The sequence below is a fragment of the Gopherus flavomarginatus genome, chromosome 3, assembly GCF_025201925.1.
Source record: "Gopherus flavomarginatus isolate rGopFla2 chromosome 3, rGopFla2.mat.asm, whole genome shotgun sequence".
In the NCBI taxonomy this organism is placed as follows: Eukaryota; Metazoa; Chordata; order Testudines; family Testudinidae; genus Gopherus; species Gopherus flavomarginatus.
The window spans coordinates 366,882-391,900 of NC_066619.1; the positions used below are offsets into that span (position 1 = coordinate 366,882).

Sequence of the window (25,019 nt, forward strand, 5' to 3'; positions counted from 1 at the left end):
GTCCAACCCCCTGCTCAAAGCAGGACCAATCCCCAACTAAATCATCCCAGCCAGGTGTAACGATGCGGTTCTGGTGGGACCCAACTAAGAGTGCCAGTTCAGGACAAATTGCTTAAACAGGGCAGTTCTGGCCCAAGGCTGGGGTTTTTCCACCTCTAGAGGTAAATCAAACCAGACAGACATAGATGACTTTGGTCTCACCCCACTGGCTAACCACAAGTCACACAAGCAATTCCCTTAGTTTCCCAGTATCACCACCAGTGTCATGGGGACAAATGGTTATGAACAAAAAAAAAGAAAAAAAGGTTCTCTCGATCCCAAAGGACCAAGCCCCAGACCCAGGTCAATATACAAATCAGATCTTACCCACAAATCATGCTGGTGCCAATCCTTTAGAATCTAAAATCTAAAGGTTTATTCATAAAAGGAAAAAAAGATATAGATGAGAGCTAGAATTGGTTAAATGGAATCATTTACAAACAGTAATAGCAAAGTTCTTGGTTCAGGCTTGTAGCAGTGATAGAATAAACTGCAGGTTTAAATAAACTGCAGGTTTAAATCAAGTCTCTGGAGTACATCCCCAGGTGGGATGGGTCATTCAGTCCTTTGTTCAGAGCTTCAGTTTGTAGCAAAGTCCCTCCAGAGGTTAGAAGCAGGACTGAAGACAAGATGGAGATGAGGCATCAGCCTTTTATAGTCTTTTCCAGGTGTAAGAACACCTGTTTGTTCTTACTGTGGAAAATTACAGCAAAATGGAGTCTGGAGTCACATGACCAAGTTCCTGCATACTCTGCTGAGTTACAAGGCATATCTGCCTTCTCTCAATGGGTCAATTGTATAGCTCATGGTGCTTAATAGGCCATCAAACAGGCTAGGCAGAGCTAACACCAACTTGTCTGGGATGTCACCCAGAAGCATAGCATAAGCTTGAAGTACAGACAGCATAGAGCCAAAATACATAACTTCAACTACAAAAATGACACATGCATACAGACAGCATAATCATAACCAGCAACCTATAACCTGGTCTTAGACACCTCATTTGACCCCCTTTATACAAGATTTGGTGCCACTACAGGACTTTGGTTGCAACCATATTCTATATGGTCCCAGATTAGGTCAATAAATGTCACACCAGGGCTTTGTCAAGCCTGATCTTAAAAACCTCTAAGGAAGGAGATTCCACCACCTCTCTAGGGAACCCATTCCAGTGCTTCACCACCCTCCTAGTGAAAAAGATTTTTCTAATATCCAACCTAAACCTCCCCCGCTGCAACTTGAGACCATTACTCCTTGTTCTGTCATCTGCTACCACTGAGAACAGTCTAGGTCTATCCTCTTTGGAACCCCCTTTCAGGTAGCTGAAAGCAGCTATCAAATCCCCCCTCATTTTTCTCTTCTGCAGACTAAATAATCCCAGTTCCCTCAGCCTCTCTTCATAAGCCATGTGCTCCAGCCCCCTAATCACTTTTGTTGCCCTCTCCTGGACTCTTTCCAATTTTTCCACATCCTTCTTGTACTGTGGGGCCCAAAACTGGACACAGTACTCCAGATGAGGCCTCACCAATGTTGAATAGAGGGGAATGATCACGTCCCTCAATCTGCTAGCAATGCCCCTAATTATACAATCCAAAATGCCGTTAGCCTTCTCGGCACCAAGGGCACACTGTTGACTCATATCCAGCTTCTCGTCCACTGTAACCCCTAGGTCCTTTTCTGCAGAACTCCTGCCTAGCCGCTCATTCCCTAGTCTGTAGCAGTGAATGAGATTCTTCCATCCTAAGTGCAGGACTCTGCACTTGTCCTTGTTGAACCTCATCAGGTTTCTTTTGGCCCAATCCTCTAATTTATCTAGGTCCCTCTGTATCCTATCCCTACCCTCCAGCATATCTACCACTCCTCCCAGTTTAGTGTCATCTGCAAAATTGCTGCAGTCCACGTCATCCTCCAGATCATTAATGAAGATATTGAACAAAACTGGCCCCAGGACTGACCCTTGGGGCACTCCACTTGATACTGGCTGCCAACTAGACATTGATCACTACTTGTTGAGTCCCATGATCTAAGCAGTTTTCTATCCACCTTATAGTCCATTCATCCAATCCATATTTCTTTAACTTGCTGGCAAGAATACTGTGGGAGACCGTATCAAAAGCTTTGCTAAAGTCAAGGAATAACACATCCACTGCTTTCCCCTCATCCACAGACCCAGTTATCGCCTCATAGAAGGCAATTAGGTTAGTCAGGCATGACTTGCCCTTGGTGAATCCATACTGACTGTTCCTGATCACTTTCCTCTCCTCGAAGTGCTTCAAAATTGATTCCTTGAGGACCTGCTCCATGATTTTTCCAGGGACTGAAGTGAGGCTGACTGGCTTGCTTACAACAATCCTGCTAATAGATCCCAGAATCATGTTTGCTTTTTTTTGCAACAATGTTACACTGCTGACTCCTATTTCGCTTGTGGTCTACTATGACCCCTAGATCCCTTTCCGCAGTATTCCTACCTAAGCACTCATTGCCCATTTTGTACGTGTGCAACTGATTGTTCCTTCCTAAGTGGAGCACTTTGCATTTGTCCTTCTTGAATTTCATCCTATTTACTTCTGACCATTTCTCCAGTTTGTTCAGATCATTTTGAATTTTCATCCTATCCTCCAAAGCACTTGCAACCCCTCCCAGCTTGGTATCATCCACAAACTTTATAAGTGTCCTCTCTATGCCATTATCTAAATCATTGATGAAGATATTGAACAGAACCGGACCCAGAAGTGATCCAAGTGGGACCCCACTCGTTATGCCCTTCCAGCATGACTGAACTACTAATGATTACTCCCTGGGAACAATTTTCCAACCAGTTATGCACCCATTTTATAGTAGCTCCATCTAGGCTGTATTTCCCCAGTTTATTTATGAGGAGGTCATGCGAGGCAGCATCAAAAGCCTTACTAAAGTCAAGATATACCACGTCTATCACCTCCCCCCATCCACAAGGCTGGTTACCCAGTCAAAGAAAGCTACCAGGTTGGTTTGACACGGTTTGTTCTTGATAAATCCATGTTGTTATTTATCTTATTATCTTCTAGATGTTTGCAAACTGATTTCTTTATTTGGTGATTCACTGAGGGTGGGGCCCAGACTTTACCCAGATCAGGGCAGTGCTGGCAGCTGGCCAGAGGTCTGAGGGTTATATCTGATTTTCAGAGCAGATTGCACATGCCTGGGAACATGCATAAGGAAACAGCAGTCCCTTGTGTCTGGGATGGGGGGGAAGGGGTCTCTTTAAAATAGGGCACTTGCGCCTCCTCCCTCCTGCAAATCAATGTCAATTTGCCTAAAGCATCCCCTGGATTCTCCTGTCAGGGAGTGTCTGGAGAGGATGAGGCCAAGCAAGCCACATAAGAGTTGCACTGACTGGAAGTTGTTTATGAGGCCTGAGCTGAAGGCTCCAAGGGGTTTCAAGATGCACAAATGCAAGGACTTTCTGTGCAGATTATACAGGAGGCAGGATGGCCTTCAGGCTAAAGCCCAGGAATGGGAGTCAGATCTGGGGTCTGTTAGTGGTTGTCCTCCGACACACCACTTCCTACCTCAGTTTCCTACCTGCTAACACGGGCAGTTAATACTGCCCTGCACCAAGGGGCTGCAAGGCTGAGTTCAACAGCGTTTGTGAAATGATCCAAATCCGATGTACTAGAGTCAGGGAAAGAATGACTGGAAGAGTTGCAGGGCCGACCTGCCTCACGGCTCCATCCACACAGGGAACCAACCCTGCAGAGTCCAGGAAGCAGGGCCAGCTTCCCAACAGTTTGCCAACATGGAACAGACATTCTGGGTTTCATGCAGGAATCACTGGGCGAGGCTCACTGGCCTGTGCTATGCAGGAGGTCAGACTGGATGATCATAATGGCCCGTTCTAGCCTTGCCAATCTCTGACGGTGACTCAGGGTTATAAACAAAGGGAGGGACACAATTCCCAGCAGAGTGACTCTGTGCTTCTGGGCCAAGGCCAGAGGCACCTTGTGCAAACATTCAGGATCAAATCGTTTGCAGTCAGAACCCCATCTCCCCTGATGGAAACATGGAACTTTTGTAATACACAATCACCACCTACTGGCTACTGTAGGGAATGCAGATCAGGACCCTGAGAACCAAGTCCTGATGCAGATCTGGGTGTCAGACCAGGTGAAGAGAGGGGCTGCTGCTGCCCATCCTCACCCCAGAGGCCCTCTATAAAAGTGGAGTTGTGAACCACCAAGGCCAGGGTATCGCCCCCTCCAGAGTGGGAGTCACAGGAGCACCCTGAACCCAAGACCAGAATCCAAAGAACACAAACTGTCTGCTGCTAAGATCTGATCCCAAACTTCTACGAAACTGCCTCCTTGCTCTTTACCTGGGTCTGAGCCTTTTAGCACAGAATGAGCCCAAACGATAACAGGTGGCATAATGCCATCTCACACATTGCCTGTCACCTCTACAAGCTCAGTCAGGGTTTAAGGCAGAGCCCTGAAGTCACCTTCAAGCCATCCCCTCCCCCACCACCCCATGCTTTTGTTCTACCTACGGATCTGGGCTAGAAGGGAGGGGAAGGTGGCTGTGCACAGCCTTTGCAGTCCCCAGAAACTGGGACTGACCAGGGATCAGACCAGTCCCTGGCATAAATTCAAGATGCCTGAGGACTGCTCTAATTACACCCACTGCCCATGATGCAAAGGGGCAGTCAGGAATAGATGAAGTGGAGAGTGCTCTGGCCGCATCCCTAAGTGAGAACGTGAAGAGTCCCTTCAGGAGAAGTCCTCGCCCAAGCTGTAACCTCCACCTCCACAAGCGACTCCACCCTTTCTTCAGCGCGTCCCTCCTTTAGGCCCGGGGAGCTCAGCTGAGGGGGTGGGGGTCCGTGCAGGATGGGGGGAACTGGCAGAGGGCAGCGCTTTGCTCTCGTCCAGTTACTAGATAGATGGGTGCGCTGTTACAGGGAAAAGCAAAATTCCCCACCCCCAGCTGCATGAGGACATCAGAGTCAGCCCCAGTCTCTCAGATGTTCAATACACATTACCATGTTCACAAAGCTGAGTTTACAATGGTGCCGGCACCTCCCAGCAATGGAGTAATCCAGCCATTCTTCCCATCAAGACCTGCACAGTTCTGCCCCTCTCTGCTGGTCCTCTCACCCTTACTGCAACACAGACACCCGGCTTCCTCCCTGTGGAGTCCCGCCTTCACCCACCTGCCCTCAGCATGCCTAAGCCAGTACTGAAGATGGAAGTCTGCCTACCCCGGGTAGCCACGGAGGAGGGTGATGGTCAGTGCCATTAGGGAAGAGGCAAGACCACTGTGGCCAGTGCTTGGATGTAGCATCCTGGCCTGTGACTCAGCCAATCCATCCCCGATCCTGTATTACCCATCACAAATGGTCCACAACAGACTCAGACCTCTTCCACCAGCCCACTCGGAGCTGCATACCTCCCTCTGCACTGTTCACCCTCCCAGTACTGGACAGAGATCACATGCTCAAGGCAAAAGTGGAGACCAGCTCTTCCATGTCTGTCCTGAACGCACTGGGACAGTCAGCAGCGCCTGGTGAGAGGGGCCAAAAGTTCAAGAGTTCCGCTCCCATGTAGACACCTAGATAATGGTCAATTTCAGGCATGCACAAGCACCCGGGCACTGCTGTAGTAGGGAAGCTAGCGGGATGCAGAGGAGTGCTGGGTCGGGGTTGGGTTGTTTGCAGCGTAAGCATTGCCAGAGTCTCAGACACGCTGGATTTTTCCACTACGCTAATTTCTTGGCTTTTTCCCTTTGGGGTAAAGCAGCACTCGTAAGAACGTTGCGTTAAATGAACAGGGATCTAGTCTCAGCCTCAACTCCAGCTTATCAACAAGACAATGGAGAGCTGACTTGCTTATAGTGTGTCAGTAACCTCCACATACCAAAGTGCTCTTTAATCTAGCAGAGACAGGCTGAACAAGAACCAACGCTGGGAGCTGAATCTGGACAAATTCAGGTTAGAAATTAGGCACAAATGTCTAACAGTGAAGCTGAACCACCACTGGAAGAAACTCCTACGAGCAGTGGTGGATTCTCCAGCTCTTGGAGTCAGATCCAGCTTGGATGTCTTTCTGGAAGCTGCTTCAGCCAAACACAAAAGTTATTGGGCTCCATGCAGAGGGAACTGGGGGAAATTCAGTGGGCTGTGCTACCCAGGAGCTCAGACTAGATTATTTAATGGACCTTCTGGCCTTAAACTAGATGAATGTAATCACAATTATGATTCTATTTACTATTAGTATTGCTGGAGCACCTAGAGGCGAGAGATCAGGGCTCTTTGTGCTGGGGGCTCTAAACACCTATAACAAAAACAAGAGACAGTTCCTGCACCAAAGACCTCACAGTCTGAATAGGTAACAAGAGACATCAGGTGGATCAAACAGACAAGCGGGGTGGGGCAGCAGGGTGAGTGTCAAAGTCCTGGCTTGTGCAATAGGCAGCGCAGTTACAGTTCAGACTGACAGTCTAGAAAGGCAGGTAGTGTGAGGCACCGCACCCCACTCCTTACCTGAGCAACTTGTAGTAGAGAAATCGAAAGGCCTCCTGTAGGAGCACAGAGAACAGGACCCCGAATATCAGGAGGCCCTTCTGCAGTGGCTCATCCCCTGGGTCACTGGCTTTAACTGCAATGAACCAGACTAACGATGACAGGAGCAGGGAGACCAACCAGAAAAAGGCCCTGAAAGAGAAAGAGACAGGCCAATTTGGAACATGCAGCACCACACTGCTTGTCTGCTTCCAGATAGCCCCCTGGGTGGGCAGTGTGGAAAGGGCCCCACTATCTGCACATCAGTGGAGTGCAGCTCCCAGCTGGGTCAGGCTTGACAGAGCTAGGGGTGGGGAGAGGTGTGGATGCCTGCAGCAGGCGTCTCAGCTGGTGGACATCTGCAGAGCTCCATTGTCTTCCCATCTGCTGAGAGTGGGGCCACAGGTGCCTGTCCTGGGGCCTGCCCCATGAGCCTGCTCACACAGGCGCTCTCAGCTAGGGGCTCCGAGGAGCATTACAATCGGGCAACGGGGCCGGAGGCCATGTGCAATGACCCAAGCAAGCACCCAGTGAGGAGATCCCCGTTGGGTGTGTCTAGGGAGAACAGGTAACATTTCTCCCCGGCCCTGTATACATGGGGAATCTGGTGAGGGCTGATGGCCATTCTCCCAGAGGTGTTGCCAACAGGCAGCTTCATGGGAGACAGATTCCTCCTCTGGCACTGAAGCCACACTGCTGTCTGGGTGATATGAGGACTGGATCAGCCTGGGGCACTTCTGGGGTTAGCCAGTCTCTATTCTGTCCTTCCACGTTTCTGTGATGCTGCCAAAAACAGCTATTTTATTTCAGACTAACTGGCTTGGTCCTCAGGACCATTAGCGGCTGCCAGGGCCTGAAAGAGACGGATCTTTGACTTCAGAGGGCATGACCTGCGTACCATGCCTACACTGCATTCTTCCTCCCCAGAGAGTGACCCAAGGGCTGGCAGGGCCACTGTGGGCACAACAAGAGCAGGACCACCTGAGAGGCGCAAGGCACAATTACTCTGGGGGAAGCAGTGACCCCAGCAGCGTGACTCCCATGCGCCAGCTGAGAAAACAACTGTGCTGACATCTCTCTGTGAGAGCGTGACAGATCATGTGCTAGGCCCCTCCAGGCAGAAGCCTGGTGCTCTCCTGCCACTATCCGCAGCAGCACCTACCTCCCTCCCCCCCCCCCCAGCCCCCGAGCAGCAGGATGCAGTGCCCAGAGCAAGGGGGGCCCAGAAACATGGGAAGTGGCAGAAAAACCTACTGCTAACCCAACTCAAGAGCCTGTGGATACCCACATCCAATGCCCACCCCATGACAGACACACCATCAAACCAGAGTGCGCAGGGACTGGGCCCTTAGCAGCAGCTCCAGAATGAGGCCCTTGTGCTCCTTGACCCGGGAGCAGACTGGGGCAGTTAGTGCCCTACCTGAAGCACATGGCATTCAGAGCAGGACATAGAAAACACCTGGAACAGCTGGTGGCAAGTGAAAGACGCTCAGCCCTGGTCACCGCAGGTCACACAGTCTCAGGCACTCGGGGGGCAGCAAGGGGAGCCAGGACCCAGAGGCAGCTGGCCCGCAGAGCTGGGGGCTGCAGCCCAACACACACAGCACCATACCAGTTAGAGGAAGGGCTGGATTAGGTCCCAGTGGCCATGTCCTCAGGCCCAGCCAGGTCAGGGATGTCTCACTTTGTCTAACATGCCAAACAAAAGGGCTCCCAACACCTCCCCTCCACAGTCACATCCCCCGTCCTGTTCATGCTGCATAGAGCAACTCTCATTCTCTCAGCTCCTATCTTCACCGCTCAAAATGGCACTGGCGTCTCTTGCTGCCATGTCACCTGTCTGCCCCGCACCCTGCTGTCTCCCACTGAATGCGGTTCTCTCCTGCCCACCATGACATAAGGAGGAAGGGTAGTGTAGATACCAATCTAACTGGTGATACTGGTGGTAGAGTGTCTGTGCCTAACCGGGAAAAGAATGTCAGTGAAGCCAAACGGCAAAAAATAAGATGTCTGTACACTAATGCGAGGAGCCTAGGTAACAAAATGGAGGAACTAGAGCTACTGGTGCAGGAAGTGAAACCGGATATTATAGGGATAACAGAAACATGGTGGAATAGTAGTCATGACTGGAGTACGGTATTGAAGGCTATGTGCTGTTTAGGAAAGACAGAAATAAAAGGCAAAGGTGGTGCAGTAGCATTGTATATCAATGATGAGGTTAACTGTAAAGAAATAAGGAGCAATGGAAAGGATAAGACACAGTATGTCTGGGCAAAAATCACATTGGGAAAGAAAGCAACTAGATCCTCCCCTGAGATAGTGGCTGGGGTGTGCTACAGACCACCAGGATTTGGATTTGGATATGGATAGAGACCTCTTTAATGTTTTTAAGGAAGTAAACACTAACGGGAACTGTGTGATCATGGGAGACTAACTTCCCAGATATAGACTGGAGGACGAGTGCTAGTAATAACAACAAGGCTCAGATTTTTCTGGATGTGATAGCTGTTGGATTCCTTCACCAAGTAGTTGAAGAACTGACAAGAGGGGATGCGATTTTAGATTTGGTTTTGGTGAGTAGTGAGGACCTCATAGAAGAAATGGTTGTAGGGGACAACCTTGGTTCAAGTGATCATGAGCTAATTCAGTTCAAACTAGATGGAAGAACAAACAAAAATAGATCTGGGACTAGGGTTTTTTATTTCAAAAGGGCTAACTTTAATTAAGGAAATTAGTTAGGGAAGTGGATTGGCCTGAAGAACTTGTGGATCTAAAGGCGGAGGAGGCCTGGAATTACTTTAAGTCAAAGCTGCAGAAACTATCAGAAGCCTGCATCCCAAGAAAGAGGGGGAAAAAAATCATAGGCAGGAGTTGTAGACCAAGCTGGATGAGCAAACATCTCAGAGAGGTGATTAAGAAAAAGCAGAAAGCCTACAAGGAGAGGAAGATGGGAGGGATTAGCAAGGAAGGCCACCTTATTGAGGTCAGAACATGTAGGGATAAAGTAAGAAAGGCCAAAAGCCATGCAGAGTTGGACCTTGCAAAGGGAATTAAAACCAGTAGTAAAAGGTTACCTAGGGAGGTGGTGGAATCTCCTTCCTTAGGAGTTTTTTTTAAGGTCAGGCTTGACAAAGCCCTGACTGGGATGATTTAGTTGGGAATTGGTCCTGCTTTGAGCAGGGGGTTGGAGTAGATGACCTCCTGAGGTCCCTTCCAACCCTGATATTCTATGATTCTATAGCCATATAAATAAGAAAATAAAGAAAGAAGAAGTGGGACCGCTAAACACTGAGGATGGAGTGGAGGTTAAGGATAATCTAGGCATGGCCCAATATCTAAACAAATACTTTGCCTCAGTCTTTAATGAGGCTAATGGAGGAGCTTAGGGATAATGGTATAGGACCAACATCGTTTGGTGAGAGAGACAAGCTTTTGAGTGCACAAAGCTCTTCTTCAGGTCTCTCACCAACAAAAGTTGGTCCAGTAAAAGATTTTACCTCATCTCTCTTGTGTCTTTAATATCCTGGGACCGACAGAGCTGTGACTACATTGTGTAGGATAATGCGATGACTTTCAGCACTCACAGGTGAAAACAAAGTTCCTTAAACAGGAGCAAGGCTAGCCGGTGTTCCCCTGATGAAGAAAGTCCTTTAGATGAGTTGCACTGCTGGCAGGTAGGGGGGATGAACTGGGATGCAAAGTGGGATGGGAAAAGAGAAGGAGAACTGAACTGAACTGATGATTTTTTCCCAAAAGTTTCTATAAGAAGCCCAAGGGTGGCATAGTTTATCCCCCTCATTATTTTGTCCACCAATTAGGCATACTATCCATAAAACCAATTTTGATATATTAACTTCTGGTTCCACGCCTTCTGTTTTACCCAGCATAATTTCATCAGTCCTTGGATTATATCAACATGGCTTTTTTGGGTTAGACTAATCCAGCTCCTTTAGTTCTCTGCCACTTGTTTCAACATTCAGTGTTGTAAACAACTTGACCTATTTTTCATGGTTATTGTAACATCTTAGGAACTTTCATTCACTTTTTATTTTTGAGTTTACAATTGAGGTACATTTTGTAGGCCCAATAGTCACAAAACAACCCTCCTTCTGGGAAGCAAATTCTTCCAGTATGTTCACTTTACACTGAAGGTGAGCTTCAAATATATGCATTTGAGGGGAAGGATAGCTCAGTGGTTTGAGCATGCTTTGGTAAACCCAGGGTTGTGAGTTCAACCCTTGAGATGGCCATTTAGGGATATGGGCAAAAGTTGGATGGATGATTTAAATTGGGGATTGATCCTGCTTTGAGCAGGGAGTTGGACTAGGTGATCTCCTGAGGTCCCTTCCAACCCTGATAGTCTATGATTCATTTCTATGACAAATGTGAATGAGGATATGGAGGCAGATATTACCATATCGGAGGTAGAAGCCAAACTCTAACAGCGTAATGGGACAAAATTGGAGGGTCCAGATAATATTCCTCTAAGAATATTAAAGGAACTGGCACATGAAATTGCAAGCCCATTAGCAAGAATTTTTAATGAATCAGTAACCTCGGGTTGTACTTTACTACTGGAGAATTGCTAACGTAGTTCCTATCTTTAAGAAAGGGGAAAAAAGTGATCCGAGTAACTATAGGCCTGTTAGTTTGACATCTGTAGTATGTAAGGTCTTGGAAAAAATTTTGAAGGAGAAAGTAGTTAAGGACATTGAGGTCAATGGTAATTGGGACAAAAATACAACATGGTTTTACAAAAGGTAGTTCATGCCAAACCAAGCTGATCTCCTTCTTTGGGAAGGTAACAGATTTTTTAGACAAAGGAAACGCAGTGGATCTAATTTACCTCTATTTCATTAAGGCATTTGATATGGTTCCACATGGGGAATTATTAGTCAAATTGGAAAAGATTGGGATCAATATGAAAACTGAAAGGTGGATAAGGAACTGGTTAAAGAGGAGACTACAACGGGTTGTACTGAAAGGTGAACTGTCAGGCTGGAGGGAGGTTACTAGTGGAGTTCCTCAGGGATCAGTTTTGGGACCAATCTTTTTATTACTGACCTTGGCACAAAAAGTGAGAATGCGCTAATAAAGTTTGCAGATGACACAAAGCTGGGAGATATTGCCAATACAGAGAAGGACCGGGATATCATACAGGAAGATCTGGATAATCTTGTAAACTGGAGTAATAGTAACACGATGAAATTTAATAGTGAAAAGTGCAAGGTCATGCATTTAGGGATTAACAACAAGAATTTTAGTTATAAATTGGGGACACATCAGTTGGAAGTAACAAAGGAGGATGAGGACCCTGGAGTATTGGTTGATCACAGGATGACTATGAGCCGTCAATGTGATATGGCCATTAAAAAAGCTAATGCAGTTTTAGGATGCACCAGGCGAGGTATTTCCAGCAAAGATAAGGAGGTGTTAGTACCGTTATACAAGGCACTGGTGAGACCTCATCTGGAATACTGTGTGCAGTTCTGGTCTCCCATGTTTAAGAAGGATGAATTCAAACTGGAACAGGTTCAGAGACAGGCTACTAGGATGATCCGAGGAATGGAAAACCTGTCTTATGAAAGGAGACTCAGAGCTTGGCTTGTTTAGCCTAACCAAAAGAAGGTTGAGGGAGGATATGACTGCTCTTTATAAATATATCATAGGGATAAATATTAAGGAGAGAGAGGAATTATTTAAGTTTAGTACCAGTGTGGACACAAGAACAAATGGATATAAACTGGGCATTAGGAAGATTAGACTTGATATTAGATGACAAATAACACAGGAATGCAGAGGCAAGATTAGAAAGGCAAAGGCACAAAATGAGCTCAAACTAGCTATGGAAATAAAGGGAAACAAGAAGACTTTTTATCAATACATTAGAAGCAAGAGGAAGACCAAGGACAGGGTAGGCCCACTGCTCAGTGAGGAGGGGGAAACAGTAACGGGAGACTTGGAAGTGGCAGAGATGCTTAATGACTTCTTTGTTTCGGTCTTCACTGAGAAGTCTGAAGGAATGTCTAATATAGTGAATGCTTACGGGAAGAGGGTAGGTTTAGAAGATAAAATAAAAAAAGAGCAAGTAAAAAAATCACTTAGAAAAGTTAGATGCCTGCAAGTCACCAGGGCCTGATGAAATGCATCCTAGAATACTCAAGGAGTTAATAGAGGAGGTATCTGAGCCTCTAGCTATTATCTTTGGGAAATCATGAGAGACGGGGGAGATTCCAGAAGACTGGAAGGGGGCAAATATAGTGCCCATCTATAAAAAGGGAAATAAAAACAACCCAGGAAACTACAGACCAGTTAGTTTAACTTCTGTGCCAGGGAAGATAATGGAGCAGGTAATTAAAGAGATCATCTGCAAACACTTGGAAGGTGGTAAGGTGATAGGGAATAGCCAGCATGGATTTGTAAAGAACAAATCGTGTCAAACTAATCTGATAGCGTTCTTTGATAGGATAACGAGCCTTGTGGATAAGGGAGAAGCGGTGGATGTGATATACCTAGACTTTAGTAAGGCATTTGATACGGTCTCGCATGATATTCTTATAGATAAACTAGGAAAGTACAATTTAGATGGGGCTGCTATAAGGTGGGTGCATAACTGGCTGGATAACCGTACTCAGAGAGTAGTTGTTAATGGCTCCCAATCCTGCTGGAAAGGTATAACAAGTGGGGTTCCGCAGGGGTCTGTTTTGGGACCGGTTCTGTTCAATATCTTCATCAACGATTTAGATGTTGGCATAGAAAGTACGCTTATTAAGTTTGCGGACGATACCAAACTGGGAGGGATTGCAACTGCTTTGGAGGACAGGGTCAAAATTCAAAATGATCTGGACAAATTGGAGAAATGGTCTGAGGTAAACAGGATGAAGTTCAATAAAGATAAATGCAAATTGCTCCACTTAGGAAGGAACAATCAGTTTCACACATACAGAATGGGAAGAGACTGTCTAGGAAGGAGTATGGCAGAAAGAGATGTAGGGGTCATAGTAGACCACAAGCTTAATATGAGTCAACAGTGTGATACTGTTGCAAAAAAAGCAAACGTGATTCTGGGATGCATTAACAGGTGTGTTGTAAACAAGACACGAGAAGTCATTCTTCCGCTTTACTCTGCGCTGGTCAGGCCTCAGCTGGAGTATTGTGTCCAGTTCTGGGCACCGCATTTCAAGAAAGATGTGGAGAAATTGGAGAGAGTCCAGAGAAGAGCAACAAGAATGATTAAAGGTCTTGAGAACATGACCTATGAAGGAAGGCTGAAAGAATTGGGTTTGTTTAGTTTGGAAAAGAGAAGCCTGAGAGGGGACATGATAGCAGTTTTCAGGTATCTAAAAGGGTGTCATCAGGAGGAGGGAGTAAACTTGTTCACCTTAGCCTCCAATGATAGAACAAGAAGCAATGGGCTTAAACTGCAGCAAGGGAGATTTAGGTTGGACATTAGGAAAAAGTTCCTAACTGTCAGGGTAGTTAAACACTGGAATAGATTGCCTAGGGAAGTTGTGGAATCTCCATCTCTGGAGATATTTAAGAGTAGGTTAGATAAATGTCTATTAGGGATGGTCTAGACAGTATTTGGTCCTGCCATGAGGGCAGGGGACTGGACTCGATGACCTCTCGAGGTCCCTTCCAGTCCTGGAGTCTATGAGTCTATGAGTAAGGTTTCTAACCATTAGAGGAGTGAAGTTCTGGAACAGCCTTTCAAGGGGAGTAGTGGGGGCAAAAGACATATCTGGCTTTAAGACTAAGCTTGATAATTTATGGAGGGGATGGTATGATGGCATTGCCAAATTAACTGCCAGAATTAGACTACTGATCTTCGATTATCAGCAGGTAAGTATGCCCAGTGGTCTGTGATGGGATGGGTTCTGAGTTATTACAGAGAATTCTTTCCCGGGTGCTAGCTGGTGAGTCTTGCTCACATGCTCAGGGTTTAACTGATCACCATATATGGGGTCGGGAAGGAATTTTCCTCCAAGGCAGATTGGCAGAGGCCCTGGAGGTTTTTCGCCTTCCTCTGCAGCATGGGACACAGGTCACTTGCTGGAGGATTCTCATAGACTCATAGGTCAGAAGGGACCAATATGATCATCTAGTCTGACTTCCTGCAAAGGCAGGCCACAGAACCCTACCCATCCACTTTTATAACAACCCCTAACCCAGGACTGAGTTATTGAAATCCTCAAAATTGGTTTGAAGACCTCAAGCTGCAGAGAATCCACCAGCAAGCGACCCGTGCCCCACGCTGCAGGGGAAGGCGAAACCTCCAGGGCCCCTGCCAGTCCGCCCTGGAGGAAAATTCCTTCCCGACCCCAAATATGGCGATCAGCTGAACCCTGAGCATGTGGGCAAGACTCACCAGCCAGCACCCAAGAAGGAATTCTCTGCAGTAACTCAGTTCCCATCCCATCCAACATCTCCCCGCAGACCATTGAGCAGACTTATCTGGTGATAATCCAAGATCAGTTGCCCAAATTAAACTATCCTATCATAACATCCCCTCCATATACTTATCAAGCTTAGTCTTAAAGCCAGAAAAGTATTTTGCCCCCACTACTTCTCTCGGAAGGCTGTTCCAGAACTTCACTCCCCTAATGGTTAGAAACCTTCGTCTAACTTCAAGTCTAAACTTCCTTATATCCAGTTTGTACCCATTCGTCCTCGTGCCTACAATAGTACTAAACTTAAATAATTCCTCTCCCTCCCTAACGTTAACCCCCCCGATATATTTATATAGAGCAAGCATATCCCCCCGCAGCCTTCTTTTGGTCAGGCTAAACAAGCCAAGCTCTTTGAGTCTCCTTTCATAAGGCAGGTTTTCCATTCCCCGGATCATCCTAGTAGCCCGTCTCTGAACCTGTTCCAGTTTGAATTCATCCTTCTTGAACATGGGACACCAGAACTGCACACAATATTCCAGATGGGGTCTCACCAGCGCCTTATATAACGGTACTAACACCTCCTTATCCTTGCTGGAAATACCTCGCCTGATGCATCCTAAAATCGCATTTGCTTTTTTAACAGCCGTATCGCATTGGCGGCTCATAGTCATCCTGCTATCAACCAATACCCCAAGGTCCTTCTCCTCCTCTGTCGCTTCCAACTGATGCGTCCCCAACGTATATCTAAAATTCTTATTATTAATCCCTAAGTGCATGACCTTGCACTTTTCACTATTGTATTTCATCCTATTACTATTACTCCAGTTTACAAGGTGGTCCAGATCTTCCTGAATAGTATCCCTGTCCTTCTCCGTGTTAGCAATACCTCCCAGCTTTGTGTCATCCGCAAACTTTATTAGCACATTCCCGCTCTTTGTGCCAAGGTCAGTAATAAAAAGGTTAAATAAGATCGGTCCCAAAACCGATCCTTGAGGGACTCCACTAGTGACCTCCTTCCAGCCTGACAGTTCACCCTTCAATACGACCCGCTGGAGTCTCCCCTTTAACCAGTTCCTTATCCACCTTACAACTTTCATATTCATCCCCATCTTTTCCAATTTAACTAACAGTTCCCCATGTGGAACCATGTCAAACGCCTTACTGAAATCGAGGTAAATTATATCTACCGCATTTCCTTTATCTAAGTAATCCGTCACCTTCTCAAAGGAGATCAGATTGGTTTGGCACCATCTACCTTTAGTAAATCCATGTTGCAATTCGTCCCAATTACCATTGACCTCTATGTCCTTAACTACTTTCTCCCTTAAAAATTTTTTCCAAGACCTTACATACTACAGACGTCAAGCTAACAGGCCTATAATTACTCGGATCACTTTTATTCCCTTTCTTAAAAATAGGAACTATGTTAGCAATCCTCCAGTCGTACGGCACAACCCCCGAGTTTATCGATTGCTTAAAAATTCTCGCTAACGGGCTCGCAATTTCATGCGCCAGTTCCTTTAATATCCTCGGATGGAGATTGTCCGGGCCCTCCGATTTTGTCCCATTAAGCTGTTCAAGTTTGGCCTCTACCTCAGTTGTGGTAATATCCACCTCCATATCCACATTCCCGTTTATCATCCCTCCATCATCACTAAACTCCTCACTAGTCTTATTAAAAACTGCAGCTTGAGGTCTTCAAACTACAATTTGAGGACTTCAATAACTCAGACATAGGTTAGGGGTTTGTTACAGGAGTGGATGGGTGAGATTCTGTGGTCTGCTTTGTGCAGGAGGTCAGACTAGATGATCATAATGGTCCCTTCTGACCTTAAAGTCTATGACTCTATGACGGAGGCACTGGAGTTATTTCTCTTCCCACCGCTTCCAGCTGCCTTGTCCAAACTGAATCTTAATTTTATTTCCTGCCCGGGTCTGGCCTGCCTGGTGCTGCAAAGAGAGTGAATGCCAATGGACAGCATTGCACATGATTGCACTGCTGTAAATGACAGCACAAGGGAATGGTGAATTGTCCCACCAGCATGCCCCATGACGGAAAAGTCTGCATCTCCAGTGCTGTCCAGTGGAGCTGCTGCAGGGCTCAGCCCCTGAAATCTGCAGAGGTGCTCAGCTCCTGTTCCCTGAGCTCCCCCATCCTCTCTGACCCAGACTGCACCAGATTCTTCTCTTGGGGCACAGGGGACTGCTGCTGGTCTGACCCATAGAAAATATACCCAGACCTGAAAACTCTTTTTCTCAGGTCCCGCTTTACCTATCTACCTGGCCCGCGTTGTGCGCATCTCACACTCTTTTGTGTACAAAAATAAAACAATACACAACAAATGGAAGAAAGGAGAAGGGGATGGCAATGGACTTAAATCAGAAGTTAGGAATCGTAGAACACTGAAATGGGACACAAGGAGAAATCTGTGGCCAGCAGAGATAAGGACAATAAGAGTTTTAAAAATATGTTTAAAAGAACAAGAATCCTGACAATGGATTGGTCTATTACTAGATGGAAGTAGTAGCATTATCAATGATCATGAGAAAAGGCAGTGGGTTCAGTAAATATTTCAGTTCTGTATGTGGTAGGCAGATGTTGTAGGTTCATCATGACAATATCACTTTCCATTCCACTACTTTCTCAGGAGAATGTCTCATAGCAGCTACAACAGTTAGATATTTAAGAACAGCTGGTTCAGATAACTTGAACCCAAGAGTTTTAGGAGGGCTGGCTGAGGAGCTCGTTGGACCGTTGCTGATGATTTTCAAAATGCCCTAAGACGCTGTGTAAAAGGCGCAGAAGGCTGGAAGAAAGCGAATATGTGCCTATCTTTTGAAATATTAACAGCATGACTCGGTAATTATGGGCTTGTCAGCCAGACATCAGTCCTGGGCAAGATAATGAAGCAGCTGATATGGACTAATGATGAACTAAAGGAGGGTAATATAATTAATGACAATCAGCATGGGTTTATGGAAAATAGATCCTGTCAAACTAGCTTGATGAGACCAGGTGGGTGAGGTAATATCTTTTATTGGACCAGCTTCTGCTAGTGAGAGAGACGAGCTGTCTCCACTCTCAGCATCTTTCCCAGACCTGAAGAAAGGCTCTGTATAAACTCGAATGCTTGTCTCTCTCACCAGCAGAAGCTGGTCCAATAAAGGATATTACCTCACTCACCTTGTCTCCAATACCCTGGGACCAACACGGCTACAACACTACCACAAACTAACTTGATATCACGGTTAATATTAACAAGGGAAGGAAGGGAAGTCAAAATAGGGAAAGAATAGATTCAAGACTATTTAGATAAGTAGTTGTATTCAAGTCAGCAGGACCTAATGAAATTCATATTAGTTCCTACTTACGGAACTAGCTGAAGCAATCTTTGAGAACTCCTGGAGGATGGGTGAGATCGTAGAGGATTGGAGAAGGGCAAACAGTATCTATCTTTAAGAAAAGGAGCTGTCATAACTATAAAGGGAAGGAAACAGCCCCTCTGTGTACAATACTATAAAATCTCTTCTGGCCAGAGACACCAAAATCCTTTTACCTGTAAAGGGTTAAGAAGCTCAGGTAACCTGGCTAACACCTGACCCAAAGGACCAACAAGGGGACAAGATATTTTCAAATCTTGGTGCGGGAAAGGCTTGTTTGTATGCTCTTTGTTTTGGGGGTTGTTCGCTCTTGGGACTAAGAGGGACCAGACATCAATCCATGCTCTCCAAATCTTTCTGAACCAGTCTCTCATATCTCAAACTTGTTAGTAACAGCCAGGCAAGGCATGTTAGTTTTATCTTTGTTTTCTCAACTTGTAAATGTTCCTTTTTGCTAAGAGGATTTACCTCTGTTTGCTGTAACTTTGAACCGAAGGCTAGAGAGGGTTCCTCTGGGCTCTATGAATCTGATTACCCTGTAAAGTTATTTTCCATCCTGATTTTACAGAGATGATTTTTACCTTTTTTCCTTTCTTTCTTTAATTAAAAGCCTTCTTTTTAAGAACCTGATTGATTTTTCCTTGTTTTAGGATCCAAGGGATTGGATCTGGACTCACCAGGAATTGGTAGGGGAAAGGAGGGGGCTGGTTAAATTCTCCTTGTGTTAAGATCCAAGGGGTTGGATCGGTGTTCACCAGGAACTTGGTGGAGAAGTCTCTCAAGACTATCCGAGGAAGGGAGTTAGTACTTGGGAGTGGTGGCAGCAAAAACAGATTTAAGCTGGTAATTCAGTTTAGGGGTTCACATGCAGGTCCTCATATCTGTACGCTAAAGTCCAGAGTAGGGAAGGAATCTTGACAGGAGCAAAGAGGACCAGAGTATTATAAGCCAGTCAACCTAAGTTCAATACCTGGAAAAATACTGGAACAAGTTATTTAACAATCAATTTATAAGCACCTAGAGAATAACAGGGTTATAAGGAACAGCCAGCATGGATTTATCAAGAACAAATCATGCCAAACCAATCTCATGTCCATTAACTTTGTCAAAGAAGAAAAAGTGGATATGATGTATCTTTATTTTAGTAAGACTTTTGACACAGTCCCATGTGACAGTCTCACAAGAAAACTAGAAAAATGTGGTCTAGATCAGTGGTTCTCAAAGCCGGTCTGATTTAGGGAAAGCCCTGGCAGGCCAGGCTGGTTTGTTTACCTGCCACACCCACAGGTTCAGCCGATCGCGGCTTCCACTGGCCGTGGTTTGCCACTCCAGGCCAATGGGGACTGCGGGAAGCAGTGCAGGCCAAGGGATGTGCTGGCCGCCCTTCCTGCAGCTCCCCTTGGCCTGGAGCGGTGAACTGCGGCCAGTGGGAGCCACGATTGGCCGAACCTGTGGACGCGGCAGGTAAACAAACCGGCCGGGCCTGTCAGGGGCTGTCCCTGAACAAGTGGCGGACCAGCTTTGAGAACCACTGGTCTAGATTAAATTACAAAAAGATGAGTGCACAACTGGTTGAAAGACCACATTCAAAGAGTCGTTATCAATGGGTTGCCATCAAACCGCAAAGGTGTATCTAGTGAGGTCCTGCAGCAGTCAGTCCTGGGTCTGGTACTGCTCAATTTTTTCATTAATGACTTGGGATAATGGAGTGGAGAGCATGCTTATAAAAATCTGCAGATGACACCAAGTAGGGAGGGTTTGCTAGCACTTTGGAGAACAGGATTAGAATTCAAAACAACCCTGACAAATTGGAGAATTGGCCTGAATTCAAGAAGATAAAATTCAATAAAAACAAGTGAAAAGTACTTCACTTGGGAAGGAAAATATCAAATGCACAACTATAAAATGGGAAAAAATTGGCAAGGAGTACTGCTAAAAAGGATCTGGGGGTTAGAGTGGATCAAAATTGAATACGGGTCAACCACATGATGCAATTGCAAAAAGGCAGATACCATTCTGGGGTGTATTAACTGGAATGTTGTACAGAAAACATGGGTTGCAATTGTCCTGCTCTACTTGGCACTGGGTGAGCCTCAGCTGGAGAACTGTCTTTAATTCTAGGCACGATCTTTTAGGAAAGCTGTGGACATATTGGAGAGAGTCCAGACGAAAGTAACAAAAATAATAAAAGGTTTAGAAAAACCTGGCCTGTGAGGAAAGGTTAAAAAACACTGGTCTGTTTAGTCTTGAGAAAAGAAGACCCAATAACAGCCTTCAATACCTTAAGGGCTGTTATAAAGGGAACTGTGATCTATTGTTCTCCATGTCCACTGAAGGTAGGACAAGAAGTAATCAACTTAAACTGCAGCAAGGGAGATTTAGGTTAGATATTAGGGAAAAAAAAAAACTTTCTAACTATCAGGTTAGTTAAGCTCTGGAACAGGCTTCCAAGGGAGGCTGTGGAATCCCTATCACTGGAGATTAAGAACAGGTTGGACAAACTCCTGTCAGGGATGGCCTAGGTTTACTAGGTCCTGCCTCAGAGCAGGCGGCTGGACTTGATGACTTCTTGAGGTCCCTTTCTGCCCTACATTTCTATGATTCCATTATTCTATTATCTTTGTTTAAGATTAAAAAAAAAGTTTGGTTGCTAAAAGGTAATAGTGTGTATGTAATAAACGCTGACTTCTGGGAAGTTCTTGGTACTGCACAACATTTTGATTAAAAAACAGAAGGATACATAGTGCACATTACATGGATTAAAAGCGGGCTAACTGATAGGTTTCAAAATGTAACTGTAGACAGGGTGACAGGTTTCAGAGTGGTAGCAGTATTAGTCTGTATCAGCAAAAACAATGAGGAATCTTTGTGGCATCTTAGAGACTAACAAATTTATTTGGGTATAAGCTTTCGCGGGCTAGAACCTACACGAAAACTTATGCCCAAATAAATGTGTTAGTCTCTAAGGTGCCACAAGGACTCTTTGTTGTTTTTGTAGACAGGGCGTTTCTCGTGGGGTCCTGCAGGAATCAGTTCTTGGTCCTATGCTATTCAACATTTTTATGACTGACCTAGAAGAAAACAAAGTCATCAGATAAAGTTAGCAGATGAAACAAAAATTGGGGGAGTGGTAAATAATGAAGAGGACAGGTCACTGATTCAGAGCGATTTGGATCACTTGGTGAACTGAGCACAAGCAAACAATATGCGTTTAATATGGCTAAATGTAAAGTTATACATCTAGGAACACAGAATGTCAGCCATGCTCACAGGATGGGGGACTCTATCCTAGGAAGCGGGCACTCTAAAAAGATTGGGGTTGGGGTGGGGCATAGGTGCTGGAACTAGGAGTGCAGGAGGTGCTGCAGCACCCCCTGGCTGGAAGTGGTTTCCATTATAGCCAAGGTTTACAGTTTGGTTCAATGGCTCTCAGCAGCCCACTATACAAATTGTTCCAGCACCTGGGAGTGGGGGGGAGGAGATAATCAGCCAAACACAGTGGCCAAAAGAGCTAATGCGATCCTGGGATGTATAAACAGGAGAATCTTGAGTATGAGTAGAGATTATTTTACCTTTTTATTTGGCAATGGTGCAACTACTGCTGGAATACTGTGTCCAGTTCTGATGTCCGTAATTGATGATAATTTGGAGAAGGTTCAGAGAGGAGCCATGAGAATGATTAAAGAATTAGAATTAGAAAAAATTAGTGATAAACTCTTAAAAAGAGAAGATTAAGGTATGATTTGATCAGTGTATAAGTACCCATATGGGAAACAAATGTTTACTAATGGGCTCTTTAATCTAGCAGAGAAAGGTCTAACATGATCCAATGGCTGGACATCAAAGCTAGACAAACTCAAACAGGAAATAAGGTGTATGTTTTTAACAGTGAGGGTAATCAACCATTAGAACAATTTACCAAAAATCATGGTGTATACCCCATAACCTGACAAATTTTAAATCAAGAACAAATGTTTTTTGGAAAGCTCTACTCTACGCCGTACAGGAGGTCAGACTAGTCCCACACCCCATTCTATAATCCCAACTATACATACAAAGTGGTAGGGTCTAAATGAGCTGTTACCACTCAGGAAAGATCTTGGAGTCATTATGGGCAGTTCTCTGAGAACATCCGCTCAATGTGCGGCAGCCGTCAAAAAAGGTAACATACGAACAGGACCTACTGGGTCAGCCCAAAGGTCCATCTAGCCCAGTATCCTGTCTGCTGACAGTGGACAATGCCAGGTGCCTCAGAGGCAATGAACAGAACAGGTAATTATCAAGTGATCCATCCCCTGTCACCCATTCCCAAGTTCTGGTAAATAATGTTGAGAATTATTATGAAAGGGATAGTTACCGTAATAAGATAGAAAATATCACATTGCCTCTGTATAAATCCATAGTACACCCACACCTTGAATACTGTGTGCAGATCTGGTCACCCCACCTCAGAAAAGATGTATTGGGATTTGCAAAGGCACAGAAAAGGGTAACAAATGACGGAGGGCAGAGTAATAAGATCGGGACTGACTTGGGGGGATATGATGGAGGTCTATACACTCATGCCTGGTGCGGGAAAAGTAAACGAGGAAGTGTTGTTCAGCCCCTCTCAGAAGACAGGGAGCAGGAGTCAGGACTGGAAGGTCTGAAAAGCAGCAGCAGGAAGCATGTCCCCACCCCAGGCACAGTCAGGCTGCGGAGCTCCTTGCCAGAGGCTGCCGAGGAGGCCCGCAGGACGGCCGGGTTAAAGAAGAGCTCGGGGAGTTCATGGAGGACGGGCCGGGGGTGCTGTCCCTGGGCCGTTTGCCAGGCGCTGGGAACGGGCGACAGGGGCGGGATCACTGGACGGGTCCCTGCTCCGTTCACGCCCGCTGCGGCTCCCGGCACCGGCCGCCGGGCTGGCGGGGCCTCTGGCGGCTCAGACAGCGGGCCAGGCCGGGCCGGGTCTCCACACGGGGCCCCGCACTCACCCGGCGATGAGGATGATGACGCGCAGCGGCTCGCGCACCACGCTGAAGAGGCACAGCCCGAGCGCCGGCCCGAAGGCGATGAAGCTGCAGCCGAAGAAGACGGCGAGTGTCATGGCGGCCGCGGGGGCGGGGCAGGGCCGGGGGCTCCCGGTCCGGCGGGCGGGGCTGGCCTGTCAGTCTGTCCGTCCGGCTGCCGGCTCCGCTCCCCCGCCCCGCCGGTCCCGGTCCCGGTCCCGGCTCCGGCTCCGGCTCTTCCGGGAGCCCGCTGACATCACACCCCGCAGCCGGCCGCCTTAAAAGGGCAACGCCGGGGCTGGAAGTGGGGCCCACCTGCTGGGCTGCGCCGGGCCAGGCTGGAGCGTGCGGCCTCGATCCTGCCCCCGAGCCCAGCCCAGCTTGTGCGGCGCGGCGCGGCGCGGCGCGGCAGGGGGCCGAACCGCGCACCCTGGGGGTGATGGAGCCACCCCTGCCCCTGCGGGACTGGACCTGCCAGGGCGGGTTTAGCTCCCGGGGGCACCGGGGCTTCCTCTGCTCCGCCCAGCGCGCTAATGGCTGCTGAGCCTCGCGGGAGGGTGGCCCCAGTCTCCATCGTGGGGACGGAGGCCGCGGGGGAGGGGAGTCAGGACCCAGTCGTGGGGCCAGGGGGGGAGTCTGGGCTGAGTCGTGGGGGGTTGGGGGAGTCAGGGCCCAGTCGTGGGGATGGAGGCCGGGGGTCTGGGGTCAGTCGTGGGGATGGAGGCCGCGGGGGAGGGGAGTCAGGGCCCAGTCGTGGGGATGGATGCTGGGGGGGGGTCTGGGGTCCATCGTGGGGATGGACGCCGGGGGGGGGTCTGGGGTCAGTAGTGGGGATGGAGGCTGGAGGGGGGAGTCTGGGGTCAGTCGTGGGGCTAGGGGGGAGTCTAGGGTCTGTCGTGGGGAGTGGGGACAGAGGCCGGAGGGGAGTCTGGGGTCAGTCGTGGGGATGAAGGCCATGGAGGGGGAGTCTAGGGTCAGTAGCGAGGATGAAGGCCGGGGGGCAGGTCTGGGCTCAGTCGTGGGGGGGCGGGGGAGTCAGGGCCCAGTCGTGGGGATGGAGGCCAGGGGTCTGGGGTCAGTCGTGGGGATGGAGGCAGGGGGGGAGTCTGAGGTCAGTTGTGGGGCTGGGGGGGAGTCTAGGGTCAGTTGTGGGGACGGAGGCCGGGGGGGAGGCTGGGGTCAGTCATGGGACCAGGGGCGGGGTCTGGGGTCAGTCATGGGGATGAAGGCTGGAGGGGGGGAGTCTCGGGTCAGTGGTAGGGACAAAGGCCAGGCTGGGGTCAGTCGTGGGGATGAAGGGAGGGGAGAGTCGGGGGTTAGTCTTGGGGGAGGGGGAGTCTGGGTCCAGTGGTGGGGATGGAGGCCGGGGGAGGGGAGGCTGGGGTCAGTCGTGGGGATGAAGGCTGTGAAGAGGGGGAATCTGGGCTCAGTGGTGGAGATGGAGTCTGGGAGGGGGAGTCTGGGGTCTGTTGTGGGGATGAAGGCCGGCCTGGGGTCAGTCATGGGGACAAAGGCCGGAGGGGGGAGGCTGGGGTCAGTTGTGGGGACAAAGGCTGAGGCGGGGGAGTCTAGGGTCAGTCGTGGGGCCGAGGGCTGGGAGTCTGGGGTCAGTCATGGGGACAAAGGTGGGAGGGGAGTAGGGTCAGTCGTGGGGACGGAGGCCGGGGGGTGGGGGAATTCTGGGCCCAG

General features: G+C 47.7%; 1 protein-coding gene across 5 annotated transcripts in view; it reads right to left on the minus strand.

Annotated features, from left to right (window-relative positions):
- LOC127046532 (gamma-secretase subunit Aph-1b-like) overlaps positions 1–23,555 on the minus strand; it is a 36,563-nt gene extending 13,008 nt beyond the window's left edge. The window contains exons 1-2 of one of the 5 annotated variants that reach the window (XM_050943699.1): positions 23,316–23,555; positions 6,557–6,727 (exon numbers count right to left, since the gene is read on the minus strand). In XM_050943699.1, coding sequence (XP_050799656.1) covers positions 6,557–6,727; positions 23,316–23,428 — 284 coding nt within the window. In that variant the 5' untranslated portion in view covers positions 23,429–23,555. The remainder of the gene's footprint in view (positions 1–6,556; positions 6,728–23,315) is intronic. The other 4 variants (XM_050943698.1, XM_050943700.1, XM_050943701.1 and 1 more) reach the window with 4 other exon arrangements.
- Between the last annotated feature and the right edge of the window lie 1,464 nt (positions 23,556–25,019).